The sequence below is a fragment of the Lagopus muta genome, chromosome 17 (genome assembly GCF_023343835.1).
Source record: "Lagopus muta isolate bLagMut1 chromosome 17, bLagMut1 primary, whole genome shotgun sequence".
NCBI classification, from domain to species: Eukaryota; Metazoa; Chordata; class Aves; order Galliformes; family Phasianidae; genus Lagopus; species Lagopus muta.
The window spans coordinates 6,093,239-6,120,985 of NC_064449.1; the positions used below are offsets into that span (position 1 = coordinate 6,093,239).

The window sequence follows — 27,747 nt, forward strand, 5'->3', positions numbered from 1 at the left end:
CCCACCTCTGCTAGGCTACAGCTGCTCTCCTACTCCCACCACTACAATCCCCACAAAGAGAAGCACTGCAGAGCCTTCCCTCCCGCGGGCCGCACCCACAATCTCTCAGCCCGTCCCTATCGCACAGCTCCTCCATCCCTCGAGCACCCAGCAGCTCCATCCCCTCAAAGGCCCTGAACCCCCCAGCCCCGCCCTCAACTCCGTCCCGCTAGGCCCCACCGGGCCTGCTAGGCCCCGCCCAGCTCAGGCCTGCCCCGCTCCGAGCCCGCTAGGCCCCGCCCGGCCCCAGGCCTCTCTCGCTCCCGGCCCGCTCGGCCCCGCCCTGGCGGGCCCTCTCCCCGCCCCTCAGCCCTCGCTCCTCCCCGCAGCGCGGTGGCCGCCGGCGGGGCTCGGTGCTGCGCAGCCGCCAGGCGGGATGAAGGCGGCCGGAGCCCCGCAGCCGCCGTTGTAGCCGGGCCCTCGTCGCCGCGGTCCGCCCCCTCCCCGCCATGGCGCTGGTCACGCTGCAGCGCTCGCCGACCCCCAGCGCCGCCTCCTCGGCCAGCACCAGCGAGGTGAGGCGGGGAGGGGTGGGGTGGGCCTCGGACGAGGCCTCCGCGGGGCCCGGCCGTCCCTGGGATGCACCCGGCCCCGCCGAGCGGCGGTTCGCTCTGCTGGCTCCGCTTCTCCCGCTGCCGCCTGCTGCACCCCACCGCTCCCCTCCTCCCGTCTTTCTCTTTGGTGACCCCAAAAAGCTGTTTCTTCCCCCGCCCCCCATCCTTCTCCTCCCTGCCCTTGGCCCCGCAGGTGCGCAATCCTATTTGTCACCTGTCAGGGCCCGCTGGCCCCCGTTTAGCTGTGCGGCGATGAGCTCCGTGCGGTGGTTGGGGCCCGGAGCAGCCCTGCCCTGGCTGAGGGATGTGGGGATGGTGCTTGTGCCCTGCAGAAGGAGCGTGTTGGGTTCTGGCACGGATCCTGCTGCTCAGAGCTGCAGAACGGGACAAAGCAGTGTGGTCTGAAGGAGAAAGGCTCAGGGGAGGAGAGCTCATGGCTACCTACAACTCCTAACAGCAGGTTGTGGGGAGGGGTCGGCCTCTACTCGCAGGTAACAGCAGTAGGATGAGAGGTGGTGGCCTCAGTTTGCACCAGGGGAGGGTCAGGATGAATACTGGGAGAAAATTATCCAAAAGAGCGGTGATGCAATGGCACGGGCTGCTCAGGGACATGGTGGTGTCACTGTCCCTGGAGCTGCTAAAGGAACATGGAGATGTTGCACTGAGTGGGCCTGGCAGTGGTGGGTTGGGCCTGGACTTGGTGGTCTTAGAGGCCTTTTCTGGGCTTTATGATTCTATGAAAACCTGCCAACCATCCTGTCTCTGCAGATGGCCACCACCAGGTGCAGCTGGTGCAATTGGGCTGGGTTTAACTGGGAGGGAAGGTCCAGGTGGGCTGCTCACTCCCTGCCCATGCACACCTGGGTTAGGTTTCGTGCCATGCAGCTCACTGCCCACCAGTGGTTTCTTGGTGGGGTAACCATGCGACCCCTGGTTTTTCACCAAGCTTGCTTCCTGGCTGTGCCTTGGTGGCGCTTGGAGGAGTCCCCTCTCCCATGTGAATGTTCCCTCCTGGCATGCAGCCCTGCAGAGCTACAAACCGTCAGAATTCAGCCTGATAGCAGATTTCAAAGGAAAATCCCCCCCCAAAAGTGCCTCATTTCTCCCCCTTCTCCCAGGGATGGATTCACAGGGTTTTTAGCGTATGGTGATTAATTACCAGAAGATAGATCTTTTTAAAATGGAAAATGATGACCAAATGTTCTTGCTAATTGTGAGTAAGCTGCTGCAGCCTCTCTTAACTCCTCAGCTTGAAGGAATGTAGGAAATGGATGCTGCTGCCTTCACGAGACTCGCTGTTGTAACACCATAAATCCATAGGGGCGATCCATCAGAGCAGTGGTGGCGTCACGATGTGTGTTCTGGCCCCACTTGCTCATTCCATACCCCTTGTGGGTAATGCCTCAGAATGTGGATAGATGCTGTGCTTGTGCTGTGGGCTGCTTCTCTCTTCCATTGTTTCTTTCCTGCAGCAAGGAAAGTAGACTTGAAACCAAGTCAGTGGCTGCAAAAGCTGAGCTCAGAGCAGCTCCAGGCCCAGCTCTGCTGCTGAACCTCATCTGGGATTTTGCAGTCCTGCTTGTTTAAAAAACGTTGCTCTCCATCCTGTTGCTACGTGACTGACCCAAACAAACACAGCAGTGACCTCACTGGACCCTGCAGCTCTCTCAGGGCCGTGGGCAAGGGGCTCAGGGTGCTGTGAGCACTGCGGCTGCCTCTGGCTCTGCCTCTGGCCACGCCATGTAAACAAACTAAAAATAGAGCTGGTATGCTTTCCTCCAGATCGTCGTCCGTTGTGGTTGTTTGAGATGGGATCTGTGCCTCTTTCTACTCCCCGTGGCTGTACTTCAGTACCCACACTGAGTGGTCGTGTGGTTCTTGCAGGTTGCAGACTCTGATCCCTGAGTCATAATAGGAGGAGGATGCAGAACAACCTGGTCCCTATGTGCACACTCTCAAAATTTTAAGCTTAAATGTGTGGCGTGAAACTACTTGCTTGTTTTTGAGTTGTGAGAAACCACCTGAAAACAACTAACCCTTCCCAGGACCCTGTTTGATGTGGGTTTTAAGCAGTGTTAATAAATAAGAAAACGTTGCTGGTGCTACTGGGGAGACACAGACACAGGAGAGCATGCTCTGAGTTATCCAGGCTCTGGTGTCCTGTGTGCTGCAGGTCTGAGCAGAAGTTTCCCTGTTGCAACACAATCCACAAGGTCCTGGATCTCCAGCACAGCCAGCCCTTCAGAGGGATGCTGCTGGCCCTCATTCTGGTCATGCAGAAGCAAAGCAAAGGAGAGATCTTTGAGCTTTTTTCTTCCAGTCAGCTCTGGATGCAATTAACCAAAACTCTGTTTTCCTTTAATGCGGAATTTGGTCTGTGAGCTGGTGGGGAGGTGGAAGCAGACCCAGCCCTTCCCAGCACTCCTGTATGCACAGAACAGGTTGCTGTGCTTCAGAGTGGTGCACGCTGCAGGACCAGCTTGCAGGATTAGGGCCTAATAGCCTTAAAGCCCCCATGAGCCCCTTTGTCAGCAGGCATGTATTGCCAGAGTGTCTCCTTTATCCCCAGCACTGCAAAAACATGGGGTGCAACCACCCACTGTTGTTAGGATGGTTTTAAAGAATGTATTCTTTTAGTCCTGTGGAAACAACCAGCGTGTAACTTTCTCTGTCTCCTTTTCTTCCCTCAGCTGGAGGCTGGCAGTGATGAGGAGCGCAAATTAAATGTGAGGTAAGCAGAGCTGTTTGGTTGTAAGCATTGTTTTTGCTGTTGTTAATTGTGTGCCATGCATTGGAGTCCCAGTCCCACCCAAAGTTCTGGCTTCTCGTTCCCCTTTCATGGCCAGCCCTGTGGGAGCTCTGCACTGGACACAGCCTTCACCTTATCTGCTTGGGTTTGAGGCAAGGGCTTAATGAACTGAAAGCATAAGAGGGAGTTTGTTTTGTTCCTGATGGGAAGAAACTGGAAAATTGCTCATCAATTCTGGTCACAACACTTAGCTGTTATCTCAGCAGTTCTCTTTGCTGCTGCTCTGGAGCTCTGAGTAGAGAAGGGAAGGGAGCAGAGCTCTGAGCTTTCCTGGATGTAGAGCCATCCCATAAGGGAATTTTGCTTCCTGGGTTCTGGGGATTGTACTGATTTTGCTTATAGGAGGAGGGGAAGGCTGAGATGCCCTGCTGGAAAAGAACAAGGCTTCCCTTGGTGACACTGTGCAGACACAAGAGCAGTAACAACACAGTTAGTTTGGTGGGACACCAACCTGGCGGGGCTCTGAGTAATGACGTGGGTTGCTCACTCTAAAACCAGCTGCTGTAGATAACCTTCTAACCTGTCAACCACCATCTGAGAGGCAAAATGTAAAAACACAACAGTGCTTGTGCTTCTCGTTACGACTTCCTACTTGAGAGAAAAGCAAAGCCACAAATGCTGCTGCTTTGAGTCTGCTCTTGTTCTTTCCATTCCATTGTGTGGTTTGAGATGTGTTGCAGCAGTGATGTAAAACCTGGACTGTGGTGGCAGCTTTCTACTGCAGGCTGGTGGATTGGCTGTATTGAGGACAGAGCTGGCTGGGGTTGGATCCTGTGACACCCAGCAGGGTTGTGCAGTGTGTGGATGTTAGAGCACAACTGTGATTATCCAGCAAGGGAACTCAGAGAGGAAGGTAGGAGGTGATGTGACGTGGGTGCAACTGATGTTAAAGCAAAATTCAGGATTCCTGGTTTTGTTCCCATCTTGATTATGGCCTCATTACACAAGAACTTAAGCAGGAACCCACTGACATCATGGGCAGCAGCACATTCTTATGCTCCTTGTGCTTTCTTCTGTGTTGTTTTGAATAGTAACAGTCTACATACAGCAGGCTGATATTTTGCTTGTGTGAATGATATTTGTACCAAATGAAGAAATACAACTTTATTCCTTCACATTACAAGTCAGCTTGATGGCAAAGCACAGAGGGATGGCTGGGAAGTGGCTGAATTTGAGGGCCACCTTTGACTGACCACTTTGCAAGCCAGAAGTGTGCACCCATCTTTGACCAGAGTGATCCTGTGGGGATGGACAGCACAGGGCTGAGCTTAAAATCCAAATGCTTTTCTGCACGTCATTGAAAAGTGATGTTAAATTGAGATCCCAACAGCTTCCCCTGTCCTTCAGCCTCTTGGGTTGCTCTTTCCTATACAGTTTTTAGGTTAAGAATCTGGTAACCAGGTTGTGAAACAGACCTGGAGAATGGGTCGGCTCTGGTGCTGAGCCTTTGCTATGCTCAGGGGAACAGCACTGAGGACATGTGGGAAATCTGTGGCACTGATGCAGATGCAGTTTTGGTGATAGATGACACATGCTCTGTGCAGGGGTTGGATGAATCCCACCCCTCCTGCTAGAGCTGCTCTGGATCAGTTTCCTGAAACTTTACCCGGTGCCCATGGGGTGGCAGAATTGCTCAACTTCATCGTGCTGCTTCTGCAGCAGCAGAGAACAGGTCCTCTGAAATAAGCCTAGGAGTGGGCTGGGATGGTTTTGATGGATTTTAAATCCTGGAGCAGCCTTGCTGGAGTCTTGGGTGTCAGCTGTGCTTTGTCACATCTGCCCTGAGCACAGGGGTCAGCATTCCAACACACAGCTTTGCAGACCTCAGAGGCCCTGATAGGTAGAAGGAAGAGTTGTTGGAAACAAGAGTCCAACCTGCTGCCAGCTCCGACTGGATTTCATGGATACAGAATGGATGTGCTCAGTTATCACATAGCTTTTTCTTCCACACGAACAGAGGCTTTTCATTCTGTCCAAAAAACTTGAGGATTTTCATTCTGGGCTGTGCATTTGGATGTGGTGATGTGAAGCTATCAGACTTTCTCTCTGACTCTTGGAGGAAGTGGTCTGTGTCCCAGATTTAGAACTGGCTGTGTCTTTTACTTTGCTCTGAGTTCCTGTATGGTTTGTGTCATTCCAAAATGCCTTTCTTTCTGTTTTCTCCCTGAAAAAGCTTTTATGCTAAAAAAGAGAGAAGGAATATGTTCAGCTTTTCCTCCAAAGATTTCACTATCTGCATTTTTAGAGACATTACTGTGCTTAGGAATCCTCCCAAAGGCGTTCCAGCAGCCTCCGCTCCTTCTTTGCATCATCTGCTGCAATCCTCCTTCCCAAATGCTGCCCAGCCATGGGATGCTGTGCCCTGATTCTTTTTTCTCCTGCAGAGCACCCACGTGGTCTTGAGAAATCTCAACCAAGGCGAGGTTTCGTCAAGCACACAGGGGTGTGCATTAGCTCAGTTTCAGTGGGAAATGAGGTGGAGCCTACAGGTTTATGAGTCCCAACCCCAATCCTTTGCAGCCCAGCAAGAGGAGGATCACCACAGGCAGGCTCCTTGCAGAGCGTGGTCCTGCTGGCATCCAAAACAGCCTCGTTAGGAGGAGCTCGTTAGGTTAAATTCATTGTAATGAAGCAGGCTTCTGCCTGATGCTGTGGCTGCTTTGGTTAGGGAAACTCTGAGCCACGTGTTGCACTGGGAGGATCTTATTGTGCTTTGTTGTATCTTGGATTTTAATGCACAACCATTTTTTATTAATGCTTTAACCTTTAACTCCTGCAGGGATTTCTGTGCGTGGCAGCACGGCGTGGAGCTGAGCAGCTGTGCTTTGGTGCTGGGGGTACCTGGGGCTGGAGCAGCTGCATGGCAGTTGTTTGAAGGGAGGTCTTGGGGCAGAAGCTCCTGGCTTTGTGCACTGTTCAAAACAGGACGCTGAATCACATCCTGGCCGGGCTGCAGCATCCTGCCCTGTTCTGTACAATGGAGCAGCAAAGTGACAGGCTGGTGACCTGCTGGTGCTTCTGGCTTGAGGTGTGGCCATGTGAGCCCATGGGGATATCATTGGGCCTCGCCATGCTGCAGTGAGTTGTGAGGATATCAGGGAGAGCTGGGGAAGCTTGCACTTCTCTCCCACTTCTTTGGGATTTGGCCTTTCCAGGAAACTACTGCAGGCTCGATGCTGAGCAGCAGGATGAGTTTGCTTGGACAGCAGGAGGCTGCAGGTTTGGAGATGCAGTGATCAGAAGATTTAGAAATTATATAAAAATCTTTTTCCCTTTTTTTTTTTTTTCTTTTTATTTTTCCTCCCCCCAGAACCTCAGCAGTTTGGCATAAACCCTCTGGCCCTGTTATCAAAGGAACCGACTGCGTGCTGAATGCTTTTTTTTTTCCTGTAAAGGCCAATGTGGTTACTGTTTGTTTAGGCACTAAGAGCCGGGTCAGAAAAATATTTTGGTTTCAAATGCCTCCTGATTTTTTTAAATACCTTAATCTTTGATAATCAGCTGCCAAGATCTGCAAGTCAGGGATTTCTCATACAAATGGGGCTGTTGCCAGCCTGACAAATGCCCTTGGGAGGTTGTGGAGGATGTGGAATGGACAGGACACCTTTAGAGGCATGGCTTCACTTTCAGTGAAAAGCACAAAGGTTTTTATTTCATCAGCGTTCACACAGTGCTCAGATCTGTGATGTGGAAGCTCTCTAATGGCACGCTGAAAAGCAAAGTATGGCAGGCATAAGTGCAGCCTCAAATGAATGGATCACAGTGCAAAGCACATCATGTGCTTGTGAGTGGGATCAGAAGGACCCCTCTGCAGAGCTTGCTTTGCCTCTCTGCCCCATGAAGAGGGCAGATGGAAGGCCTGAGGGCTGCACCCAGCCCCTGTGCACTCATCTTTCCCTGCCAAAACCGTGCTGCTCACCCCAGTCCCTGGGCTTCGATGGGTGAAGGCAGCCTGCAGCAAACGCTAGAGGGGGTGCCTGTGTTGGGTTAGAACTTTTCCTGCCCTTCTTTTGCCCTGCGTGATCCATCAAGATTTATTTTATTTCCTTTTGACACGTTACCAATGTGTCAAGTACTGCCTGGTCTCCGCTGCCTTTTTTGGAGTCATTCTGAAATGCAGCAGCTGAGCTGTTTTGTGTGTTGCTGTGCCACTGCTGCTTCCCATGCTGCTGGCTGTGTCCTGGCTGACCTTTGCTTGGGGTCTGCGTTCTCCAGCCATGGAAGCATTCTTCACCTTCCTTTTCTTTTCCATCAGTGTGGCTGGAAAGTTCCCACTTGTTCCTTGTCTCTGGGAAACGCTGCCAGTGGGTGAACTGGGGTGACTTAATGACACAGCGTGTTGTTTTCAGCCCATAAGCTGACAGGGAGGTATGTAGGAGGATGGGGCCATTTCCACCAGCTCACCTGGGGAATGGGATTGGAATTGGGCAGGAGCTACTCCTGGAGGGCTCATACCATATCATGGAGTGCCTTGGGTTGGAAGAAGGCCTCACTGCCCTCGTAGAATCATATCGTAGAGTGGTTTAGGTTGGAAGAGCTATGGCTTTAGCATGGAAAGAAGAACAGAACTGTAAGGAAAAAGAACAGAAAAGAATGGGTAGGACAACACGGGGCTTTGGGACTTGTCATTGCAAGGGAAGGGAACCAGCATTTGGGGAATAAGCAGCTGCTGGATGGGTTGAGGTCTGTGGGGGTTTGGCCCTACGGCTGTTACAACAGTGACCTCATTTTCCAGTGGGAATCTCAGAAATGCCTGCTGCCATTCGAAGTTTGCTCAGAGCATGTTGCATAGCTGGGGATGCTGCGCTCAGCCCCGTGCCTTTCCGAACTCTGCAATTAATGGATGTGCAAAAAGGATTTCATCTTTTTTTTTTTTCCTTGTGAAACAATCTCTGTTTTATTTGGCCTTTCACCGTCACGTACCAGGGATTCCTAAGATTTTCTCTCCCCAGGCCATTGGGAGCTGTTCTGCTAACTTATTTTGCGCAAGTCTCTGCTGAAATGGAGAGTTGTGTTCACTTCCCTCTTCCTGCACCTCTCTCAGGCAGGGCTCCAGCTGTTATCTGGGTCTTGCTCCGTGCCAGTATGGTGCTGGGATGGAGCTGAGCAGGAGTAGCACAAAGCCATGGAATGGGGATGGAGCTGCCATGTCCCCTCCTGTCCCCACTGTCTTCACAGAGCGGGACTGAAGGCTGCATGGAGTGAGCAGGAGTGGCTGGAAGCAATCTAGTTATCTTAGGAAATCAGCTTTTGTGGGCTCCAAGATTGATTTCATTTTTCTTTTTCCTCTTTGTGCCGGAGGAGAGTTAGTATCTGGTGCTGTGAATGGCCTGCAGTGTCTCCAGCCCTTCTCAGCATTCTTGTGCTGTGAATGTGGCCCACGCCTTCAGCCAAACAATGCATGCTCAGACTCCTTGTGTCTCCACAGCCTTAAAAACACGAGTCCTGCTGAGTCTTCTGCCTTCCTTACCATTCCTTGGATGGGATGGATGCGGGATACCCTGGCTCTGTGGGGATGATGGGGATGAGCTCCGGGCTGTGCTGTGATTTGCAGCTGGTGTTTTTGATTCTGGTGTTTTGGGTTTCTTCTTGGAGCGCCTTGCCTGATATTTGGTCAATTCTATGTCTTCAGCTTAGAGTGATGGCTTCTTATAACCCATCAGAGTCACACCCTAATGTAGCCACAAATATGGAAAGAACCTTCCTGCCTCACATTTTTGGGTAATAAAATACTATTTGAGAAGGCAAACATTTTCCCTAGTTACCCTATAGGCAGCTGCCTCAGCAGTGCAGCGTCAGGAGGTGGTTAGATGCCTGCAGTTCCCATCTCAGGTCAGTTCATCAACGTGTCACAGATCTCTACATTGTTGTAGGACAACCTTTGCTGTGTTGGGGTTGGGATTTTTCCTGCTCCTTCTCTTCCCAGAGTTTCCTTTCTGTTTGATGTGCTCCTTTGCAGTGTAGCTGGTGTTATTTCGGTGTGGCTGCTGAAGTCTGGAAGCAGCCTTTGTCCCCAGAGAGCTCTAGCTCAGCCCCAATGGACTGATGCCTTCCTCTGCCCTCATGCCACTTGTGTGTGTCATTCTGTTAACAAGGGAGAAATTAAGAGACTTAATTTGACAAACATCTAGTGACAGGAGAGCATGGCATGGCCCTGTGCCTAGCAAGGCTCCATTGCAGAGCTTTGCTGGAGCACAGCACCCTGCAGGGCACACAGCGTGGGCACTGCTGAGGATGGAGGATGACTGCGCACTGCTTGTTTGCCTTTGCAGACTCAGAGAACGGTGTTTTGAAATGATTATGAGGCACTGCCTATTGTGTTCTGAAGCAACTTGAAGTGTAATTGATGTGCGTTACAGCCACGTTCTTCTGGAGCTTTCCCAAAGGGGAAGAAATATTTCCTTTTAAAGCTGAGCAGCGTGGAGCCAACGGACAGAGCAAAGAGGTGCTGTAGTCAAGAACCATCCTCTCCTTGCAGAGCTCCAGGCACAGCAGGACCTCTGGTTTATGGCCAGCAAAGAAATGCAGCTGTTCTGTCAGCATCCTCCTGCTGACACTTGGAGCTCCCAGGTGCCTGTAAGTGTAGGTTTTACCCCTCTTAAGGGGCTGATGTGCTCCACTGAGATCATTTGATAAGGAGATGCTCTGCAGCCCTTCTGGAGCGCCCAGATCCCATGCCACAGCAAAATCCCTGGGCTCAGTGTTTCTTTGAGAGCCAAAAGGGGCTGCTGGAAAGCAGTGATGCTGGCTGGGATTTCTGGGAGGGCATCCAGCAAATCGGTGGGTTGTGCTGTGTGTGTGCCAGTGGGGCAGGGCAAAAAAGGAACAGAAAGCTGCTTCTTCCTCTGGGGGGACTGGTGTTACTGTGGTGAAGGAGTTAACCAAGGATCAGTAAGAAATCAGTCCTCATTGAATTTGGTTACAGGCAGTCCCTGACAGAGGAATTGCAAACCACCTGAAAGAGGTTCTTGTTCAGCAGCACACCAGCACCTGGCCGCACCGTAAGCAAGGAAGTGTCCCGATCTGACTGCGATGCCTTTGCCACACAGACATTCTATTACAGGGCTTTAAATGTAAAGATCAGTAAGGCACTGGGCAATATGGAAAGTAAGCATCAGTGCAGTGCTTTTCACCTCGTCCTGCCCTGCATTGCTCTGTGAGCATGGGGAGGAAACAAACAGCTCGCACCAGTCTGTAGGAGGGAAGTGATTAGACGAGCTTCAGCTGTTTTTTTCCCCTCCTGAAAGGCCTTCTTTCATCAGGATATGTTAGGACAAGTGCTTTTTCAAGCCAGGATATCAGTGGAAGACACAGTGTTCTGTAGAAGTCATCCAGTTCCTGGGTAGCATCAACAGATGCGATTGCTCTGCACAGAATATACGACCGACCTTTTCTTTCTTTTCTTTTTCTTTTTCTTTTTGTATGGGTTTAGAAGCAAAAGGATGTGAGTTTTACAGCTAGTTATGAATCTTTTTGAATTTACTGACTTCTGCCTGACTCTTGGGCCAGCACAATGCTTCTGCTGTTCAAAGAAAACCAGTCCAAATTAGTATGTATAAACCACTCGTATTTATGTCACTAACAAACGCTGCTTGCTAAGGCATTTAGCACTGCTGCTGGGGAGGGAGCTGGGGGGCTCTGTAACGATGGGACTTTTTTTTTTGGCTTTTTGGGAGATTTAAAAAAAAAAAAAGCTGGAATTTGGATGTTTACTGGGATTGCAGGATTTCAGAGTGTTGGAACGCTGGGTTGGGATGTCATGGGATGTCACGTCATGCCTTTTTCTCACTTTTATTTTGTTAGCTATTAGAGGATTCGCATGGAGTGGCTGAGGGTGAAGTGTTCCTGGAGCAGAGTTAAGGGTCAGCGTTGGGTAACCTCACCATTTTGGTGCTCCAGGACAACTCACGGTGGCTGTTGTGCAGCACTGAGCCATTGCATCCAACAGCAGCTGGGGGGAAATTGCAGTGCTGGGGAGCACAAGCTGACTTACTCAGCAGTGTGCTTTGTGCAGATGGAGGCGCAAGCATTTCAGCTAGAACACTTTCAGCTAGAACAGAAAGTTTGCTCTCAATCACTTCTTCAGTTCATTGCCATGCAGATAAATACCTGGTGGCAAAACGTGTGCTGTGTGTGTCAACCTCTGCCTGCGGGCACTTCTGCTCCCCCAGCACAGCTCTCTGACTGGGAACGTTCTGCCTTATTGTGAAGGTTTCCTGCCTGCTGTGAACGAGAGCGTTAGGAGCTGCATGTTATCTAACCATTCCTTTCCTCTTGCTGATAAACCAGCTGGCTATGCACGAGGCTGCAATCTAGTGAACATCCTATACATTGTGTTGGTGTCGCAGCTTTGATGTCACTTCTGTCCTTTTCTTTTTAATGCTTTCCTGTTAGATCTGGAGTAAGAAGGAAACAGGGCTCTTCCTGCCTTGCTTATGGGATGGACCAAGTGCCTGCCTGCAGGGATTCTTGCTGTTGGTGGGTGCTGGTGGTGAGGGCTGCGGGGCCATCGCTGGGAGCTCCCGGTGAGCCAGGGGTGAGTGCTGTGGGAGCAGAAATGGGGAGAGCTTTGTTCTCATCGCAGTGCAATTGTCCTGCCGACAGCTTGTTGGTCTGAGATGGGGCTGAGGGAGCCTGAAGCTTGTGCTATGAATTTAGGTTGCTTTTTAGGGGGGACTGAAGTCTCAAATGTAAACCCAGTCCAGCTTTTCTGGGAGCTTTGTGCCTTGAAGAAAGCTGTAAATTCAGGCAGCAACTGCAAACCTTGGCTCTGTCCTTGGGGGAGGGAAGACCTGACTTGGAGCAGGAGCTGGGAAGGCTTGAATTGATGGCTCTTTACCACACTGCTGGTTCTCACTGCTAGCCAGGGGCAAAGACCTCAGGGACAGAGCACAGAACAGACGAGCAGTGGGAGCAGCAGCTGCTATGGGATCATTTTCTGTAGCATAAGTAACTCTGGTGGCACACAGCCTCATAGTGGAGCTTTTATATTTAGTTGATAGCAGCCAGTAACGAACAGCTGTCTGTGTTGGGAAGTGTGGATGGCAGAAAGTTGGGCTCTGTAGCAAGGAATGTCTCTTGTGATGCTCCTGCCTGATGTTTGGAGTGGGGTAGGAAGTGCAAGGTAAGCACTTACTGTGGCAACTAAAACGTGGCTTAGGAGATGTTCATTTCCAGCCCTGTGGGAAACGCCAACTTTACCACTTCTGTCCTTGTCTGTTTCTGAAATGCTCGCAGTGCATTACAGGACTGTGTAATTAGGCTTGTGCTGCTCCTTGCTCTAACTGCTGGTTTTGATTGGCTTTCTCATTAGCCATGTTTCATTTGATCTGGGAATGCAGCTTTGTGTGTGCTTACGCTGTGACCTCCCTTCTTATCAGCACTGTTTCCCAGGTCAGTTGTGTCTCAGCAGAGCAGAGAAATGCCTTTGCTGCTGTGCCTGTTGCTTTTCGCCCCGAAGTTTCATTTCATTCTGCTGTGTTGTGCAGGTTTTTCACCTTCCCTCCCTGCCCTGTATATCTGTGATTTATAGCTCTGTGTTCCTGTTTCTGCATTCCAAAGAAATCTCAAGAACTGAAATTAATAGGGACTGATTGACTCAAGAGATGATCTGGAGTTATTTACAGGTCTATGCCTGTAGGAATTCTTACCCTCTACTGTTTTTAAGTTGCAGAATTTGATAATCAAGTGATAAAGTCATTTTCAGTCCATGACAGCTCAGGCAAGCATACCCTGCTATGGCCAAGCAATAAAATGTTGGTGGAAAATGACACCATTCTTCATGAATAATCCTGGAGCCGTGCCTTGCAAGTGGCAGAATCTACCTTTGGGAGCAGCTTCTTGTGGCAAATCCTGCTGTGTTTTAATGAGTACAAGTCCTTCCTTCTCCAGGCACACTGACTGGAGCACACGTTTTGCTGCTGTTTCCTTTGAGCTGACTTCCTGTGTCCTTTGTTTTCCAGCCTAAGCGAGAGCTTTTTCATGGTGAAAGGAGCAGCCCTCTTCTTGCAACAAGGAAACAGCTCCCAGGGCCAGCGAAGTCTCCAGCATCCTCACAAACATGCAGGTATGGATTAAAGCATGGCCTGATGCTCCTTTCCCTCTTTCTTCCCCACTCCTCTCCTTCATACTGGCAGCCCAACAGCAGGTGTGGCGGTGGTTGGCTCCTCTGTCACAGGGGGTTTTGTACAACCTGCTGGGGAAAAGCAGGTTTTCAGTCCACTTGACATGAATGGGAACATATGGTGATCTTGTCTTTGTTTAAACTTTTGTCATCTGCTTGGAAGTGTATCTGGAGCAGAAGTTTATTCTCTGCAGACGTTGTGGCATTCTGTAGCCAGGAAAGCCCTCTAAGCCAGGGTCTGTGCTGTATGTGTGTCCCTATTTTCTGCAGCCTACAGTGAAGAAATGTCACTTGTTTCTGCTTCAGTAGTTTGATCTTTGCCTTCTCCTTTGGCCTGTGGGGAGGAAAATGCAATGGGTTGAGTCATATGGCTCCAGCACCCCTTCTGTGGTTACTGAGCTCCTGATTCAGTGTGTCAGGGATGTTTCTCCTGAGTGCTCTCCCATCCTCCCACAGTCTGAAGCTTGGGACTTCATATGACAGCATCTTTCTTTTTATTATTATTATTTTTAAGCCACCTGTTGCTGGTTTTGTTCAGTGCTACTTCTCAAAAGTGAGGTACGCTTTCAGTGGGATTTGAGCCTCTGGACAAACACCCTTTTCTTATCTCCTTACAGCCCCTTTTCTGGTTTCAGGAAATCCCCTTTTCAGTTAACCAATCTAAATCTGGCCTGTGGGCATTTCTCGTGGTTTGAGAACAGCTTGTCCTTCCTCCAGGCACACTCCAGTGTTCCAAAATGGTGGGAGGAGAGTTGTGTGGTGAAGGTCTGTAAGGACTGATAAGCAGACGGGGTTTGAGGAAGTTGGATCCCACTCATCCTGTATTTTTATGCCTTCTGTCATTGATGGTTTTGTAATAAGTGGTTAAGGGGCAAGAAGAATTAAGCTCATCAGGGCATTTTGAGTGCAGAAGCATGTGGGAAAGGCACAGTGTGGTACTGTGTGCCTGCTGCTTAGTAAACACTCCAAGCACAAAGAGGCTGTTTGAATGCCAAGCGTGGCTTTGGGTTTCTTCAGTTGTCAGCAATTTGGTATACCCAGCAAACATCCTACGGAAGGAATTTTATCTTCTATGGAAAGTTATGAGTGTGTTACCAAGTTATTAGATGTGAACTTGGTTTGTTTTCTTGTAGATTCTTTGTTCCTTTTGCTGAGCAGAAATATACCCACCGCTTTGGAGTAGTTGCATGAGCAGATCTTTATTTGTTGCAGAAGGGATGCATCACCTGAATAGAGCCACTCCTGCAGCCCTTCCTCCTCAGAAGCTGCTTATGTTCGGATGACCTTTTCTGATGTTTTCTCTGCTCTCACTGCAGGTGATTTGCCCCAGCACCTCCAGGTGATGATCAACCTCCTTCGCTGTGAGGATAGAATCAAACTGGTAAGAACAGGTGCATTTTCCTGCCCTTCTTTCTCTTGGAGGAGTTTGAACCAGATCTCTACAGGGTCACAGAAAGCATTGGCAAATTCATGGTTAGCTTCAGACTGCTGCACTTGGTTGCCAGCCCCACCATGCTTCCCCGTATGCAACTTTGGGGCTGATCCTTACATCCAGGTTATGAGTTGAGTCTGTGTTAATTACCCTCTCTGGAATGGCTAGATAGAATGTTTCAGTGAAGGCTTGTCAGTGTGGAAGAGCCCTCTAAGGTTCTCCAGCTTAGTGCACAATCAGTACTTCTACCTGCTTTCAAGTTGAACATCTTCAGAGGAAACCTTCAGATGGTATTTGGTAATGCTTCTGCAGCGTGGGACAGGTCATCTAGACTGCTCTTATCTCTAATCCTCTCCTGATTCCAAGACAAACTGGCCTTGCTTGGATGAGGGACTACCTCTCTCAATGTCTCTCATCCTGCAGCTGAATAAAGCTTTGAGGCACAATTACACTTGTAAAATATTAGGCAGCAATGGAAGTGCAGATTGTCCAAAAGCTGTTGTGCAGAGCTTGATGTCTTTTTGTTGTTGTTCCTAGGCTGTCCGTTTGGAAAGCGTATGGACGGACAGAGTGCGGTACATGGTGGTTGTGTACAGCAACGGGAGGCAGGACACAGAAGAGAATATTTTGCTGGGTGTGGATTTTTCCAGCAAGGAGAGGTATGTCTAGGGCAAAGGCAGGCGGCCTTCTCTGGAAAGCTTGTCAACAACTGTCCCCAAGCAGTTAATTTTCATGTACTCCAGCAAAAGAAGAGACATAGTTGTTAATTCTTCTGACCGTTGTGAGAGCGCTTTTTGTTCCAGAGAACTTTCAGTCTCCTTAGAATCTCTAGGCACTCTATGCAGCTGTGGGCAAAGCATTCACTTGTAATCCATCTGGAGGGCTGTGGTATCTAACTCATTTGTGGTAGCTTGCTTTCTCCTCACAACAAAATGCTTCTGTGGAAATGTTTCCTGAAGTGGAACTTATTTGCTCCATCAGACTTCAAGTCTGTTCGTGGCATGATGCAATGGAGCTGTTTCAGGTAGGTTAGTTGCCAAATAGTATCAACAACAATAGTGCAGAAGTACCTCCAAAACCAACAAACAAATGTGTTAGTAATGAGCTGTTCCTTTTGTCTGACTGATAAGAGCACAGAATGTTTTGAAATGAAAATAAAACGTTGCTGCAGACCTTCTCACATAATTCCAGTTGTAGGTGAGGAAACCAAGAACAGCTCTTGGCTGGAATAGGTGAGGCTGCTTTGGCAGAGCTAGAGTTAGAAGGCAGACTTCCAGATTTGTTTCTGTTCCCTGGGTAGATTGAGCATGCTGCCATGCTGAGCTGACACAGCCAATGGGGCTTTGTGTTTTTGTCTGGTTAAACCTCTGTGGATTGAAGTGGGAAGGGAGAGCTTTTGCACTGCTGAGTCCTGTTGGTGAACTCCTAGCAGTGCCTTCCTAAGGAGATTATTGACTTGGCTTTGGTGCTGCTTCTGTGTCTGCTCTAAATTACTGCTGTTGGTGTTAGGGAGGAAATTCCAACATTACATTCCTTCCTGGCACATCTGCAACAGCAGGCAGCATTGGCCTTGTCTTCTCCAAATCCAAGGTGACCATCCAGTGATTTCCTCCTGGAGGTGATTGGTGTGAAACAAGAGGAGAGATGGAAAAGTAAAGGCACATCCATCCCAACTGCGAGGTTCTGCTGGTTCATTCAGTTGCCTCTGAAAACTTAGGGATTTGTTAATTAAGGAAAAGTGTCATGCATAAAGAGGTCTGTTGGCATTAATGACTCGTTGAGGGACTCCAAGGCTCCATGTTGAGGCTGAAATGGCACTTCTCAGCTGTGAGTGTGCTGGCTGCTGAGAGTTGGGCTGGTTGGGCTTTTGTGGGCTTTATTCCTTATATGTGTGTTTAATAAGAAACTTTTTTCTCACAGAGCTCGAGAGTGTTATGTTGTCTATGTGTGAGTTCAAACTGGCTTTGTAATAGCCTTTGATTCACTGTAGGCAGTGGCTGAAGGCTTTAAAAATAATAGAATAAAAGAAACCAAAACAATCCTGAGTTCTTGCTGCTGGTTGTTGGATGCGTCCTGATTTCCTTTAAAACTTTAATATCTCAGCAACTGAATTATTTAGTGGTTGAAAGTTGCTGGCCCCCAATTATAGTAGTTTCCTTGCCAAATTGCATCTTTGAAATAGAAGTGTTCTTCTGGGTGAGGTACACCCATAAAATGCTTCTTTTTCTTTTCTATCAGCCAAAGCAATGAAGTGAGAACCAAGCACACAAACCTTTGAAAGGCCCTCAGGATCCTCTCTGCAAAGAGCAGAAAGGAAAGCATCTGCCAGCACTTGCTGAAAGCTGAATCTCTGCTTTCAGAGATTATATCCTGTTCTTCTGTCCTGTTAGGGATGTTCCTTGCACTGAGCTTATGAAGGTGAGAGAGGAGGAGAGGTGATGAGACAAATACTGCAGTGCATTCTGGCAGCTATGGTGGTTCTGACTCTTGATTCTGTGCTGTTGGTTCTCCAGCTGGTATCAGAGAAGACCTTTACACTTTAGTTGTCCATCTCCTTATGTGCTACACATGAAATAGCTGAAGATGATATGAGGAATTACTAAAGCAAGGCTAGAGGATTTTAAAAATTAAAGACTATTAATAATTGAGGATATTGGCATGACTGCATTGTGGCCTATATTTAACATCCATAACATTTCTCTTCCAGTAAAAGCTGCACTATAGGAATGGTTCTTCGTCTGTGGAGTGATACTAAGATCCATCTTGATGGCGATGGGTAAGAAGCCCCATTGAAAGCATGGATGTGAGTGGCCTTCCCTTCTGGGGCTGCTGTGGGAGAGAGACTCTGTCACCATACAAATTAAGTCCCAATTTCAGATTCGTGGCTGCAGTCCTTTAATTCAGGGAGCTCCAGGGGTGGAGCTCCCATTCCTGGTGCTGTATGGCAGGTGTCCACTTGTCACTTTTCTTTGGGGGGATAATGGAAAATTGGTGATGGAAATTCTCATCCCTTATTCCTTTTGATTGTGGGTGCTCCTAGAGCTAACTTGCAGCAGCCTGAAAGCAGAGAAGTGCAGTTTGTGACTTTTTCCCCCTCTTTCTTAGTGGCTTCAGTGTGAGCACTGCTGGGAGAATGCACATCTTCAAGCCAGTGTCGGTGCAAGCCATGTGGTATGTGTGCTAATTAGCTTTATTGAGAAAGAGGCTGTAATTTCTGTGAATAAATTAACAACAAACAAACTGCATTTTAGCATTTTCCATAGCTGATATTCAGCGAGCTGCAGCAGAGATGCTGCTTCCCTGTGTCAGCTGGCAGCAATGTTATAAAGGGGCTCTGGGAGCACTGATCCAAAGCCAGCATCTTCTGCTGGAGCTGTGTGCTCTGTGACATGAGGGCAGTGGGAAATGGCACTGATGAGATGTATGGACATGAAAGCCCAGTGTGAATTCATCAGGGTGCCAACCCGGTCTTTCCTCTCCATGCATAACCTCCCAAGTATGAGGGAGTCTTGTGACCCATTGCCAAACTGATGGCATTTCCAACTCTGCCCCATTCCTGGGGCCAGGCTGGGGCTGCTTCTGCATGGAAACTTTCTGTGCCACTCCGCAATCATGCTCACCTTTCAGCTCCTGTCACCCCTCCCATGTGCAGGGATTCCAAAACGCTGAAGCAGAGACGATTGAATCAGCAGCAGCTGTGCCAGCAAATGCCTTCTTGAAGAGGCTTTATCCTGCCCCAAACAGAGCAAATGCCTCTCCTTGAGTTCTTTGTGGAGCCTCAGGAAACTCCTGTGCTTGTCATAGCTGGTAGGGACAAGATAAAGGTGTAGAGAATGTCAGGGATGGTTTGGTACAGAAACAAACCAAACTTGATCCTGTCATTGTTTTGAACTCAGCCCCTCCTGTTGGCAGCCTTAGATGTGGTTAATATGTTCACTACAGTGACATCTTCAGAGCAGAGCAGGGCCTTAAAAAAAAAATAATGGAGGAGGGAAGGGAGGAAAGAAAAAGTAATGCTAAGATTTACAAAAACAAATGACCCAATCTGGGTCCTGTCCCTGGAGCGTGTCGGGGCCAAGAATGCTGTAAATATGTATTTGATTCCTTGCTGAAGGTGGTTTGAAAATTGTCCATGTTCTTTTGTTTTTCTTTGGTCTGACTTTACAAGTTAGCTAATGATTAGGTCCCGGAGTGGCTGTGCCTCGTGCTTGTCAGTTGATGAGGAGAAGATCTGAGCCTCCATCTCAGATGGGCTCTTAAGAAAACCTTCAAGATGCTCCACTGAACTCTGATGCAGTAAAGCTGCAGCTCTCAAAAAGTGACTGCAACACAGTGCCAAAAGTCTTCTATGAAAATCTCTTAATCCTGATGTGTGTGTACTTATGCCTGCACAATTTTGTTCCCAATCCTGCAGGTCTGCTCTACAAATCCTCCATAAGGCCTGTGAGGTTGCCAGAAGGTACAACTACTTCCCAGGTGGGATGGCCTTGGTCTGGGCCACGTACTATGAAAGCTGCATCAGCTCTGACCAGAGCTGCATCAATGAGTGGAATGCCATGCAGGACCTGGAGTCCACCCGCCCCGACTCTCCAGCTCTGTTTGTTGACAAGTCAGTTCTCAGTTTTATTATGAAAAGTTGACTTTGTTCACAAGAGAAATCCCCTTTTTTGTTTCTTTTGTTCTCCTGGCAGTTAATTTCCTTTCTCTACTTTAAATGCCTTCAAATGTTTCTCTTCCATTTTCCTGGTCGAGATGCTTTCAATGCAAGTCCTTCCCACCAGCACTGTGTGCTGTGTGTCTGTTGCATTGTCTCAGGAGTGTTTACTGCTGGTTTGGAGACATCCTCTCCCTCTTCCTTTCCAGGCCAACTGAAAGGGAACGGACAGAACGCCTGATTAAAGCCAAGCTCCGGAGCATCATGATGAGCAAAGACCTGGAAAATGTGACTTCCAAGGAGGTAAATAGAAAAACTTCTCATTATTCTTCCTGCTAGACTCCTTTTCCAGAGAATGTTATACTGACAAAGAGACATTGTGTGATGAGGTGCCATTGACTGTTGAGTGTATTGCCAACTCATCCTCAAAGGTTCTGCTCTTTGGCTTTGCTGCACCTCTTTCCCTAGTTGTAAAACAGAGTAATGCCAATATTAGAGCACGTTTTTCAAGATCTTAGTAACAAGCCGGAGTGGCATCAGAGGTGATACTTCATTCCAACTTGCAGCACTTATGGGCATATCCAAGCAGTGAATTTGGAGCCCCTTATTCCTCACGGTGCTGTAAGCAAAGATAGCTCTCTGAAAAGTTGCAGTTAGTGGCTTTGTGTCCTCCCAGCTGTGAGTATACATGGCTGTTTTAGAGGAGCATGCTGATCTTCACTTGTTTTTGGACACAGAGGGTGCTAAGAAGCAGTGTTTTCCTTTCTCCTTGTTGGCTTCACTTTAAGATTCTGTTTTCTTTGTTCCTGAGCAATGTCAGAGAGGCTCACTGGTGAGACCTTGCTGCTATGTCTATGGATGAAGAGTCACAAGTCAAGGCTAAAACGAGTTTGGATCTGTCCCACAGGGACACAGTGCAGATGTACTTGGAGCAAATGGCAATAGCTCTGTGTAGGTTTGGGTTTTGAGTTTCATGTTTGTTAGTTGCTCTCCTGGGTCTTGTTCATCTCAAGTTATTTTTTGGAAGGAGGTGCATGATATATGTGTGTTTTACTTGGATGTTATCTGAAGTCTTCTTCACAGATCTCAAACATGGGGGCCTAAGATGCCACATAGTGAGATTCTTTGTCTCCAAAAGGCTGAATCCCTCCTGCTGTCTTTAATGAAGTACATAAAAAGTGCTTTGTGAAAGAGTGCCAGTAAATGTTGCTAGTGAACAGAGATGATTCTAGGTGGCATCCTTTGTTTTCTGCTCTGCAGATCCGGAATGAGCTGGAAAAACACATGAATTGCAACTTGAAAGAATTCAAGGAATTCATAGACAATGAAATGCTGCTTATCCTGGGTCAGATGGACAAACCCTCTCTGATTTTTGATCACTTGTATCTGGTGAGTTGCCCTGTTAGGAGCTCTAGCAGAGCTGAAGGCTCAGTGAGAGCGACCTGATGGGTCACTGGGCTGTGGGGATCTGCATTTGGTATCAAGTTCTGCGTGCGTGGCCAAAGCTGTATGAAGAGGAAGGCTGGATGAAGGTGCTGTGTCCTTCAACTTTAAGCAGAAGCAAAGATGTGTATTCTATGTAATGTTTTGCCACTAGATGGAACTCCAGGCAAAACCAGACGCTGCCATCTGGAACAAAGACTTGCTTGAGATGAGCACATTTGTGCCTGTTATGCTGGGGTCACTTCTAGTTTTTTTTTCCTGGAGAGAGTCAGAGGAAGTGCTGATGTCTGAGGGCAAATCCTGCTTTTTTAAATCCAATTTAGCTTTCTGTTATGTGGATACAGTGAGATCCAGTGTAGCCACCTCTAGAACTTGCAGGATTTGCCTCATGCTCCCCATATATATATATATATACTTATGATCACAGTGGTTAAAAATCCAGAATGGCCAGGGCACAGTGATCTGGGATTGAACTTACCCCTGACTCTTGCATCTTACAGGATTTCTTGCTGTACAGCCCTTATGACTTTTTATCCACAGTTCTTCTGATTTCAGAGGAACTGTGAACTTCCTTATGCCTGAATTTGAGGCTGTTAGGATAAGCCTGGTCTGGCTGCTAGAATGATTCAGGCAGCATCTGATGGTTCTTCACATCAGTCTGAAGCTGGTGGTACTAATTGTGCCCTTTAGAAACCATTAGCAGCATTGCAGTTGGCAGCTGAGGAGTAGTGCTGAGACTGGGGCAGTTCAGAATCTTAGAAATGGGGAAGCTCCTTTGAAAGATGTTTTTATCTGTGTGACTGTTGCAGGGGTCGGAGTGGAATGCCTCTAACCTGGAGGAGCTGCAGGGCTCAGGGTGAGTACTGAACATTCCAGGCTGTGAGTCAGGTCTCTTGAGATGCCATGTGGCATTTGTAGATGGTAAGAAGAGTTCCCAGCAATGTGGGTAACTGATATCAAGACTTTGGGCAGGAAAGCCTTCCTGTCTTGTTTCCATCACATATTCACATACGAAGTGGGAATAACAAAACTTCAAGACCTCTTAACCACCCTCCCAGTGTGTAGCAGCCAAGTATGAAGCAGACATCAGGTGTAAATTCCTGCAGGCTGCAGAAGAGCGAATGTTACAGTGCAGCATTCAGGAAAAACTCCATCTAAATGGAGCAGAATTTGCTGTGGATGAGCAATCCCCACCTCACCTGCCTGGACAGGCAGCTGCAGGGCTGTCTTTCACCACACTGTCATCACCACACCACTTCTTGGCTTGATTTATTTTCAGGCTTTTTAGATGAGTGAGAATTTTACGTATAATATTTGCTGTTTTCCCAAGGCATGCACCACCTCTGATGTGAGAAACTGAAAATGATTGCTCAACAGCATGACTAAAAATGTTTAATTTGGAATCCTTGGGAACAGATGTCTGAACATCTTTGAGCAAGTGGATCAACCAGCGTGTCAGTGCTTCTGATCTATGATGAGGGCATCTTGACGTGCGGTGCCTAGAAGTCAAAGCTGGGCAAACTGAAACAAATATCCTGCAGCCTTGATTTATCTGAATGATATGAAATAGTAAATCAATACAGGCCTTCATTCTCCCTAGAGACACTGTAAACCCTGCCGTAGTGCTTGGCAGGAATCAGGAGATTCACAACGTGCATCAGTTTCCTTTTCCTGGCCGTGGCAGTTCAACTCTATTTTTCTTTTTGTTCTCCGCAGCATTGACTACATTTTGAACGTGACCAGGGAAATAGATAACTTTTTCCCTGGCTTGTTTGCTTATCACAACATCCGGGTGTATGATGAGGAGACGACTGACCTCCTGGCTCACTGGAATGAGGCGTATCATTTCATAAACAAGGCCAAGTAAGTGGGCTGGGGGACGTGGCTTGATGTGAGAGTGCGTCCAAGCAGAGTGCATCCAATCCAAGCCACAGCAGAAGCTGCCTGAGGTCTGGAGGAGGTGACACTGCCCCACGTGCTCCAGCCAGCTCTGCAGCTGGAGGTGGCAGCTGGGCTTTGTGTTACATCTGCTGCCAGGAGTTCTGTGTCCCTGGAGCTTCCGTGTACTTTGTGTCTTCCTGTGCTGGTTTTAACCCATTTCTAACCCATGGGGTTGTTTTGTTTTTTTTTTTTAAATAATAGTAATTATTTTGTTTTGCTTCTAAAAGGAAACGAGAGCATTTCCTCTACTTGAGATGTTCTGGAAATATTCCAACGTGTGTCCTTGTTGAACGAGCCCAAGAGATGGTCACAGAGCCCATCACACCCTGCTGCTGTCACATGCAGGCTGCTGCTTATCCCTGTGCCCAAAGCATTGGGCAAGTGGGTGGGAGGCTTCATGGTGGCCTCTGATGTGACAGCATGGCTGAGACTGGCCTTCCCACCTCCTGCCTTTTCTGGAGGAGAATTCTTCTCGTGGGCATCTTAGTCTAAAACATTCATGACCTACAGAGCTGTGGTGTTAGAGTGGTTAGCAGAACAAAGTACTGCCCCTCCACCATTTAAAATGTCAACACCACATAGGATAAGCAGAAACATTAGAGAGGTGTTTTCTTCATCTTTCTGCAGGAAGAATCACTCCAAGTGCCTGGTGCACTGCAAAATGGGCGTGAGCCGGTCTGCGTCCACTGTGATAGCTTATGCAATGAAAGAGTTTGGCTGGTCACTGGAAAAGGCCTATAACTACGTGAAGCAGAAACGCAGCATTGCAAGGCCAAATGCAGGCTTCATGAGACAGCTTCTGGAGTATGAAGGCATTTTAGATGCAAGGTAAGGTGACAGAATGAACGGAAAGGTGATCTGCAGGAAATCAAAGGACCTCATTGTTGGCAGCACCTTTAGAGTTTCAGTATATCATCAAATACTGAGGTCCAGGGATTTCTGTTCAGGCAATCAACCCTTCTTGCAATGAACACGACAAAGACAGTGACAGCGTGTGTGGTGCTGCAGCCTGAAGGCCACACCACCGTGCAGAGGGGCTCTTTGGAAGGGCAGAAGCAGGAGCCTGGGCTAACTGCACTTTTCTAAACCTTTTCTCTGCCAGCCCACCCCAGATGGAAATTAGCTGTCTTCAGCTCTGGTGTAATTCATTGAGTGTTTCTCTGTGCTTGTGTTGGTGTTTCTCAGCAGCCAGGCTGTTCAGCAAAACATTGTTCTTGTTTTATGAGGCAGAACTGAGCTTGGGCAGTGTTGGAGCGTTCTGGGTGACCATGCCAATCATGAGGCTTTGTCGTTGCAAAGGCTGTGGTATCTAATAAGGGTTTCTGTATGCTCCACACTTCACTTGGCCTCTGCTCTAGCTGAGGTAGAGAAGGAAAATTTTCCACTCTGGCAAAAGCCGTGCCATGAAACATGCAGAGATGTTGGTTCAGAGCATTTGATGCTGGCAGAAGTCTCTGTACCCATTGTGTTTGCAGTGCAGGACCCTACTATGAGTCTGCTGGGCCAAAGAGATGCTGGAGCAGGTGCAGTGGGCAAACTCCTTCAGTGCTCAGGATGGCTTTGCCCTGGTGGGGCTGGACCTGCCAATCAGTCTGTTCTGAATTGTGAATCTGCTCTGTGCATAGAGAGGGAGGGATGCTCCTGGAGCTGAGCGCTTTCAGCTTGTGCCGCAGCCATCAGCAGCTGCTCCTCTGTGCTCACTTGTATCTCTGTCCTTCCTCCAGCAAGCAACGCCACAACAAGCTGTGGAAGCAGCAGGCAGAGAGCAACCTCCCCCAGAGCACAGATGGCACCGCAGGGTCAGGTGACTTCTTACTTGAGAGCTTGGACATCGACCTTGAAAACCGGCTGGCTGACCTGGACACCCCATCGCAGTCAGCTTACCTGGACAACCGAGCAGGCACCGAGCTGCCCATGGGCTTCAATTACTGCTTCCGCCGCCTCTCGGACACGCTGCTGGAGAACAAGGTGCCTGGGGACAGGGGGAGCTTTTGCCACGTGGAGCAGCTGGAACGGGATGCGCTCACAGAGCGTGCGGCCTCGCTGGCGAGGCAGCCTCCAGCTGTGCCTCCGGAGATGGCCAAAGGCCTGGAGCCAGCAGAGCCTCTGGCAGAGCTGAGCAGCTTCTGTGACAAGGAGGTGAAGAAGAAACGAGAGTTCAGCCCTCGGAAGGCGAGGATGGTGCTGGGCGCCGTGGAAGCAGGGGAGGATGGTATCAGGGAGGAAAACCCGGTGGAGAAGTGGAAGCGGCGGTTGTCCATGCACAAGGAGGAGAGCAGGCTTAATAGGGAGAACTTGAATAACAACAACAGCAAAAGGAGTTGCCCAGAGGATTTTGAGGTGCGTATGGATCTGATGTGTAGGTGATTAGCATGGCTGACTACTGCAAGCAGAACTACTCATCTTCATAGCACAGTCTCGTTTGACTTGGATAAAGTCTTCCATTCCATGATGAGCTTCTTCCTTTTCAAAGTGCTTCTGAACGTGGCTTTGCTTGCCCAAGCTATGGATATAGATGCCAGACAGAGCACGCACATGAGTGCACTGTAAACTGCTCTGGGCAGCTTGCTTGCGTGACCATCACTTGAGACAGTAGGTGTCCTTCCACTGGGAGTTCTTGTTCCTGCTGCAGGGCATGAAGAGACAGGGCAGTGGGCAGCCTTTCAAAGCTGCGTAGATCTCATGACCTTTGCCTCTCACTGTTCTGTGCCCATTGATTTGTCCTTGTTTTCTTTCTTGCAGCATGATGCTGTGTTTGGGATCCTCAGTAAAGTCAAGCCTTCCTACCAGTCCTGTGCTGACTGCATGTACTCCTCGGGCAGCCTGGCTCCAGACTCCTTTGGGGAACAGTGTGAGAAGCTGAACTCCAGCTCTGCACACCGCAGCTCCACCATCTGCACGCAGCCAGCTCTCCTCTCCCACCTCCCCCCATTGGGGGAGCACCTTCTCAGCAGGGCACGCATGGAGGAGGGAATTGGGACTAGAAATACTGAGGCACTGCTTCCTCTGTCAGCAGGAGGAGGTGCTTTGGAAGCCGGTGCTTGCAAATCAATGGTTGCTCATCAGTGTGGCTTTTCAGAAAAAGGAAAAGATGCACCAGAAATCCCTGTCAGAACACTGCAGCCCAGGAGGAACTCGCACTGTGACAAGAGCCTGCTTAGCACAGAAGTGGTGAAAGAAGAGTCTCTGACCAGAAAAGATAGCAAACCTACCAAGGATCCAAAGTACTTGTTCAGTAAAGACTTGGAAAAGCCAAGTGCTAACAGTTACTTGATGCAGCATCAGGAGTCCCTTATTCAGTTGCAGAAGGCAGGCTTGGTCAGGAAGCACACCAAAGAGCTGGAGCGGCTGAGGAGCCTGCCCTCAGACACCTCAGTGCTGCTCCGAGAGAGCGCCCTGGGCAGGACAGAGCCCAGCATCGCAGAGGAAGGCGAGGAGCTGGTTCCGCATCCCGGCCTCGTGCCCCTCCTGAGGCCTTCACCACCTGAACCCGGAGATGCTGAAAGCGACCTGGAGAAGCTGGAGGTCAAACGCGTGCTGGACGGGGGGACCTCTCAGAAAGCCTCCATCCCCATGGTGTGCAGGCTGGAACACACCAGCAGCTTCACCAAGGACTTCCTGAAGACCATCTGCTACACCCCCTCGTCCTCCCGCAGCTCCAATCTGACGCGCAGCTCCAGCAGTGACAGCATCCACAGCGTGCGTGGCAAGCCAGGCCTGGTGAAGCAGCGGACTCAGGAGATCGAGACCCGGCTGCGGCTGGCCGGCTTGACTGTCTCTTCCCCTCTGAAGAGATCCAACTCTCTTGCCAAGCTGGGGTGTCTTAACCTGTCTTCCGAGGACCTGTCCAGCGACGTGGACGTGTCGACCATCACGGGCTCCAAGGAGGCCGTTTCCAGCGAGTCTTCCGGGCTCTGTGAGCCACCCTCTGCCCCAAGGGGTGCAGATGTTGGCTCCAAGATGTCAGCCAAGCCGGCACTTGGGAACATGAAGACTCCGCTTTGGCTTGGCAAAAGTTGATGCCTTCTGTGCGGGGAGTGGGGGGCTGGATATTTGTTGTTGGTTTTTTTTCTTTGTTATTTTTCTAAGGCATTTATTCATTGCACCAATCATCTGACTTGCACCCATCATCTGATGCCACCTCTTCTTCCCTTCCTTGTACTCTTAAGTGGGGAGAAAAAAGTAATTGGGTCATGGATGGCACAAGGGAAAAATAAAATGTTTTGCATGGCTTAGAAGAGGACCGTGTGTGTGAATCCGCCTGTTGTCCTGCAGGATGCTGTTTCTCATATGTTTGCCAAGTATAATAATGCATTTTGTATATGGATAGATACTTCCATCTACCTGTATAAAATGCTGAATTGAGAGTCTCAGCAAAACAATTAGTCATTACTTCATTTTTTTTTTAATTTTTTTTAACTGAAATGTCTCCTAAAACAAGCAATTGTGGGAAAACCTTTAAAGCAGTGACACGAACACTACCTCTGTTCCTGCCAGCTTGTAATTGTGGCTTGTTTGGGTATTTAAAGGCTTTTCCCACCATACTGACTGTTACCTGAAGGCGTTCCCTTACTGTTAGCTGTGATCTCCTGGAGGAGCAGTGCTGGGCTGTCCTGCACTGTGTGCTCTTGCTGTAATGTCAAGTGAAGGAGTGTGAAGCTGTGTTCGTACCGACTGTGATCCGTTGGCGTTGACCTTTGCTGCATGACCACGTGAATTGTCGTCGTCTCCTGTTGGTGATGGAGTGCATCC

General features: G+C 49.0%; 1 protein-coding gene across 3 annotated transcripts; it reads left to right on the forward strand.

Moving 5' to 3' along the window:
* The first annotated feature begins 300 nt into the window (after positions 1-300).
* SSH1 (slingshot protein phosphatase 1) lies at positions 301-27,411 on the forward strand. 3 transcript variants are annotated; one of them, XM_048963622.1, is made up of 15 exons: positions 301-554; positions 3,284-3,324; positions 13,365-13,468; positions 14,842-14,906; positions 15,495-15,616; positions 17,665-17,733; positions 18,063-18,128; positions 19,372-19,566; positions 19,821-19,914; positions 20,872-21,000; positions 21,864-21,910; positions 22,771-22,917; positions 23,623-23,823; positions 24,720-25,335; positions 25,738-27,411. In XM_048963622.1, the coding sequence occupies exons 1-15, from the start codon at positions 489-491 to the stop codon at positions 27,013-27,015; spliced, it is 3,240 nt and encodes a 1,079-aa protein (XP_048819579.1). In that variant the 5' UTR covers positions 301-488; the 3' UTR covers positions 27,016-27,411. The 3 variants fall into 3 exon arrangements, with proteins under 3 accessions (XP_048819579.1, XP_048819581.1, XP_048819580.1); XM_048963624.1 differs by lacking the exons at positions 301-554; positions 3,284-3,324 and adding an exon at positions 10,289-11,938; XM_048963623.1 differs by lacking the exons at positions 301-554; positions 3,284-3,324 and adding an exon at positions 11,965-12,526.
* Positions 27,412-27,747: the final 336 nt, after the last annotated feature.

Coding starts and splice junctions, on each gene's coding strand:
- SSH1 (XM_048963622.1), top strand. CDS start 489: ATGGCGCTGGTCACGCTGCAGCGCTCGCCGACCCCCAGCGCCGCCTCC. Junction 15,617..17,664: donor GATTTTTCCAGCAAGGAGAG/GTATGTCTAGGG, acceptor TTTCTCTTCCAG/TAAAAGCTGCACTATAGGAA. Junction 23,824..24,719: donor GAAGGCATTTTAGATGCAAG/GTAAGGTGACAG, acceptor TCCTTCCTCCAG/CAAGCAACGCCACAACAAGC.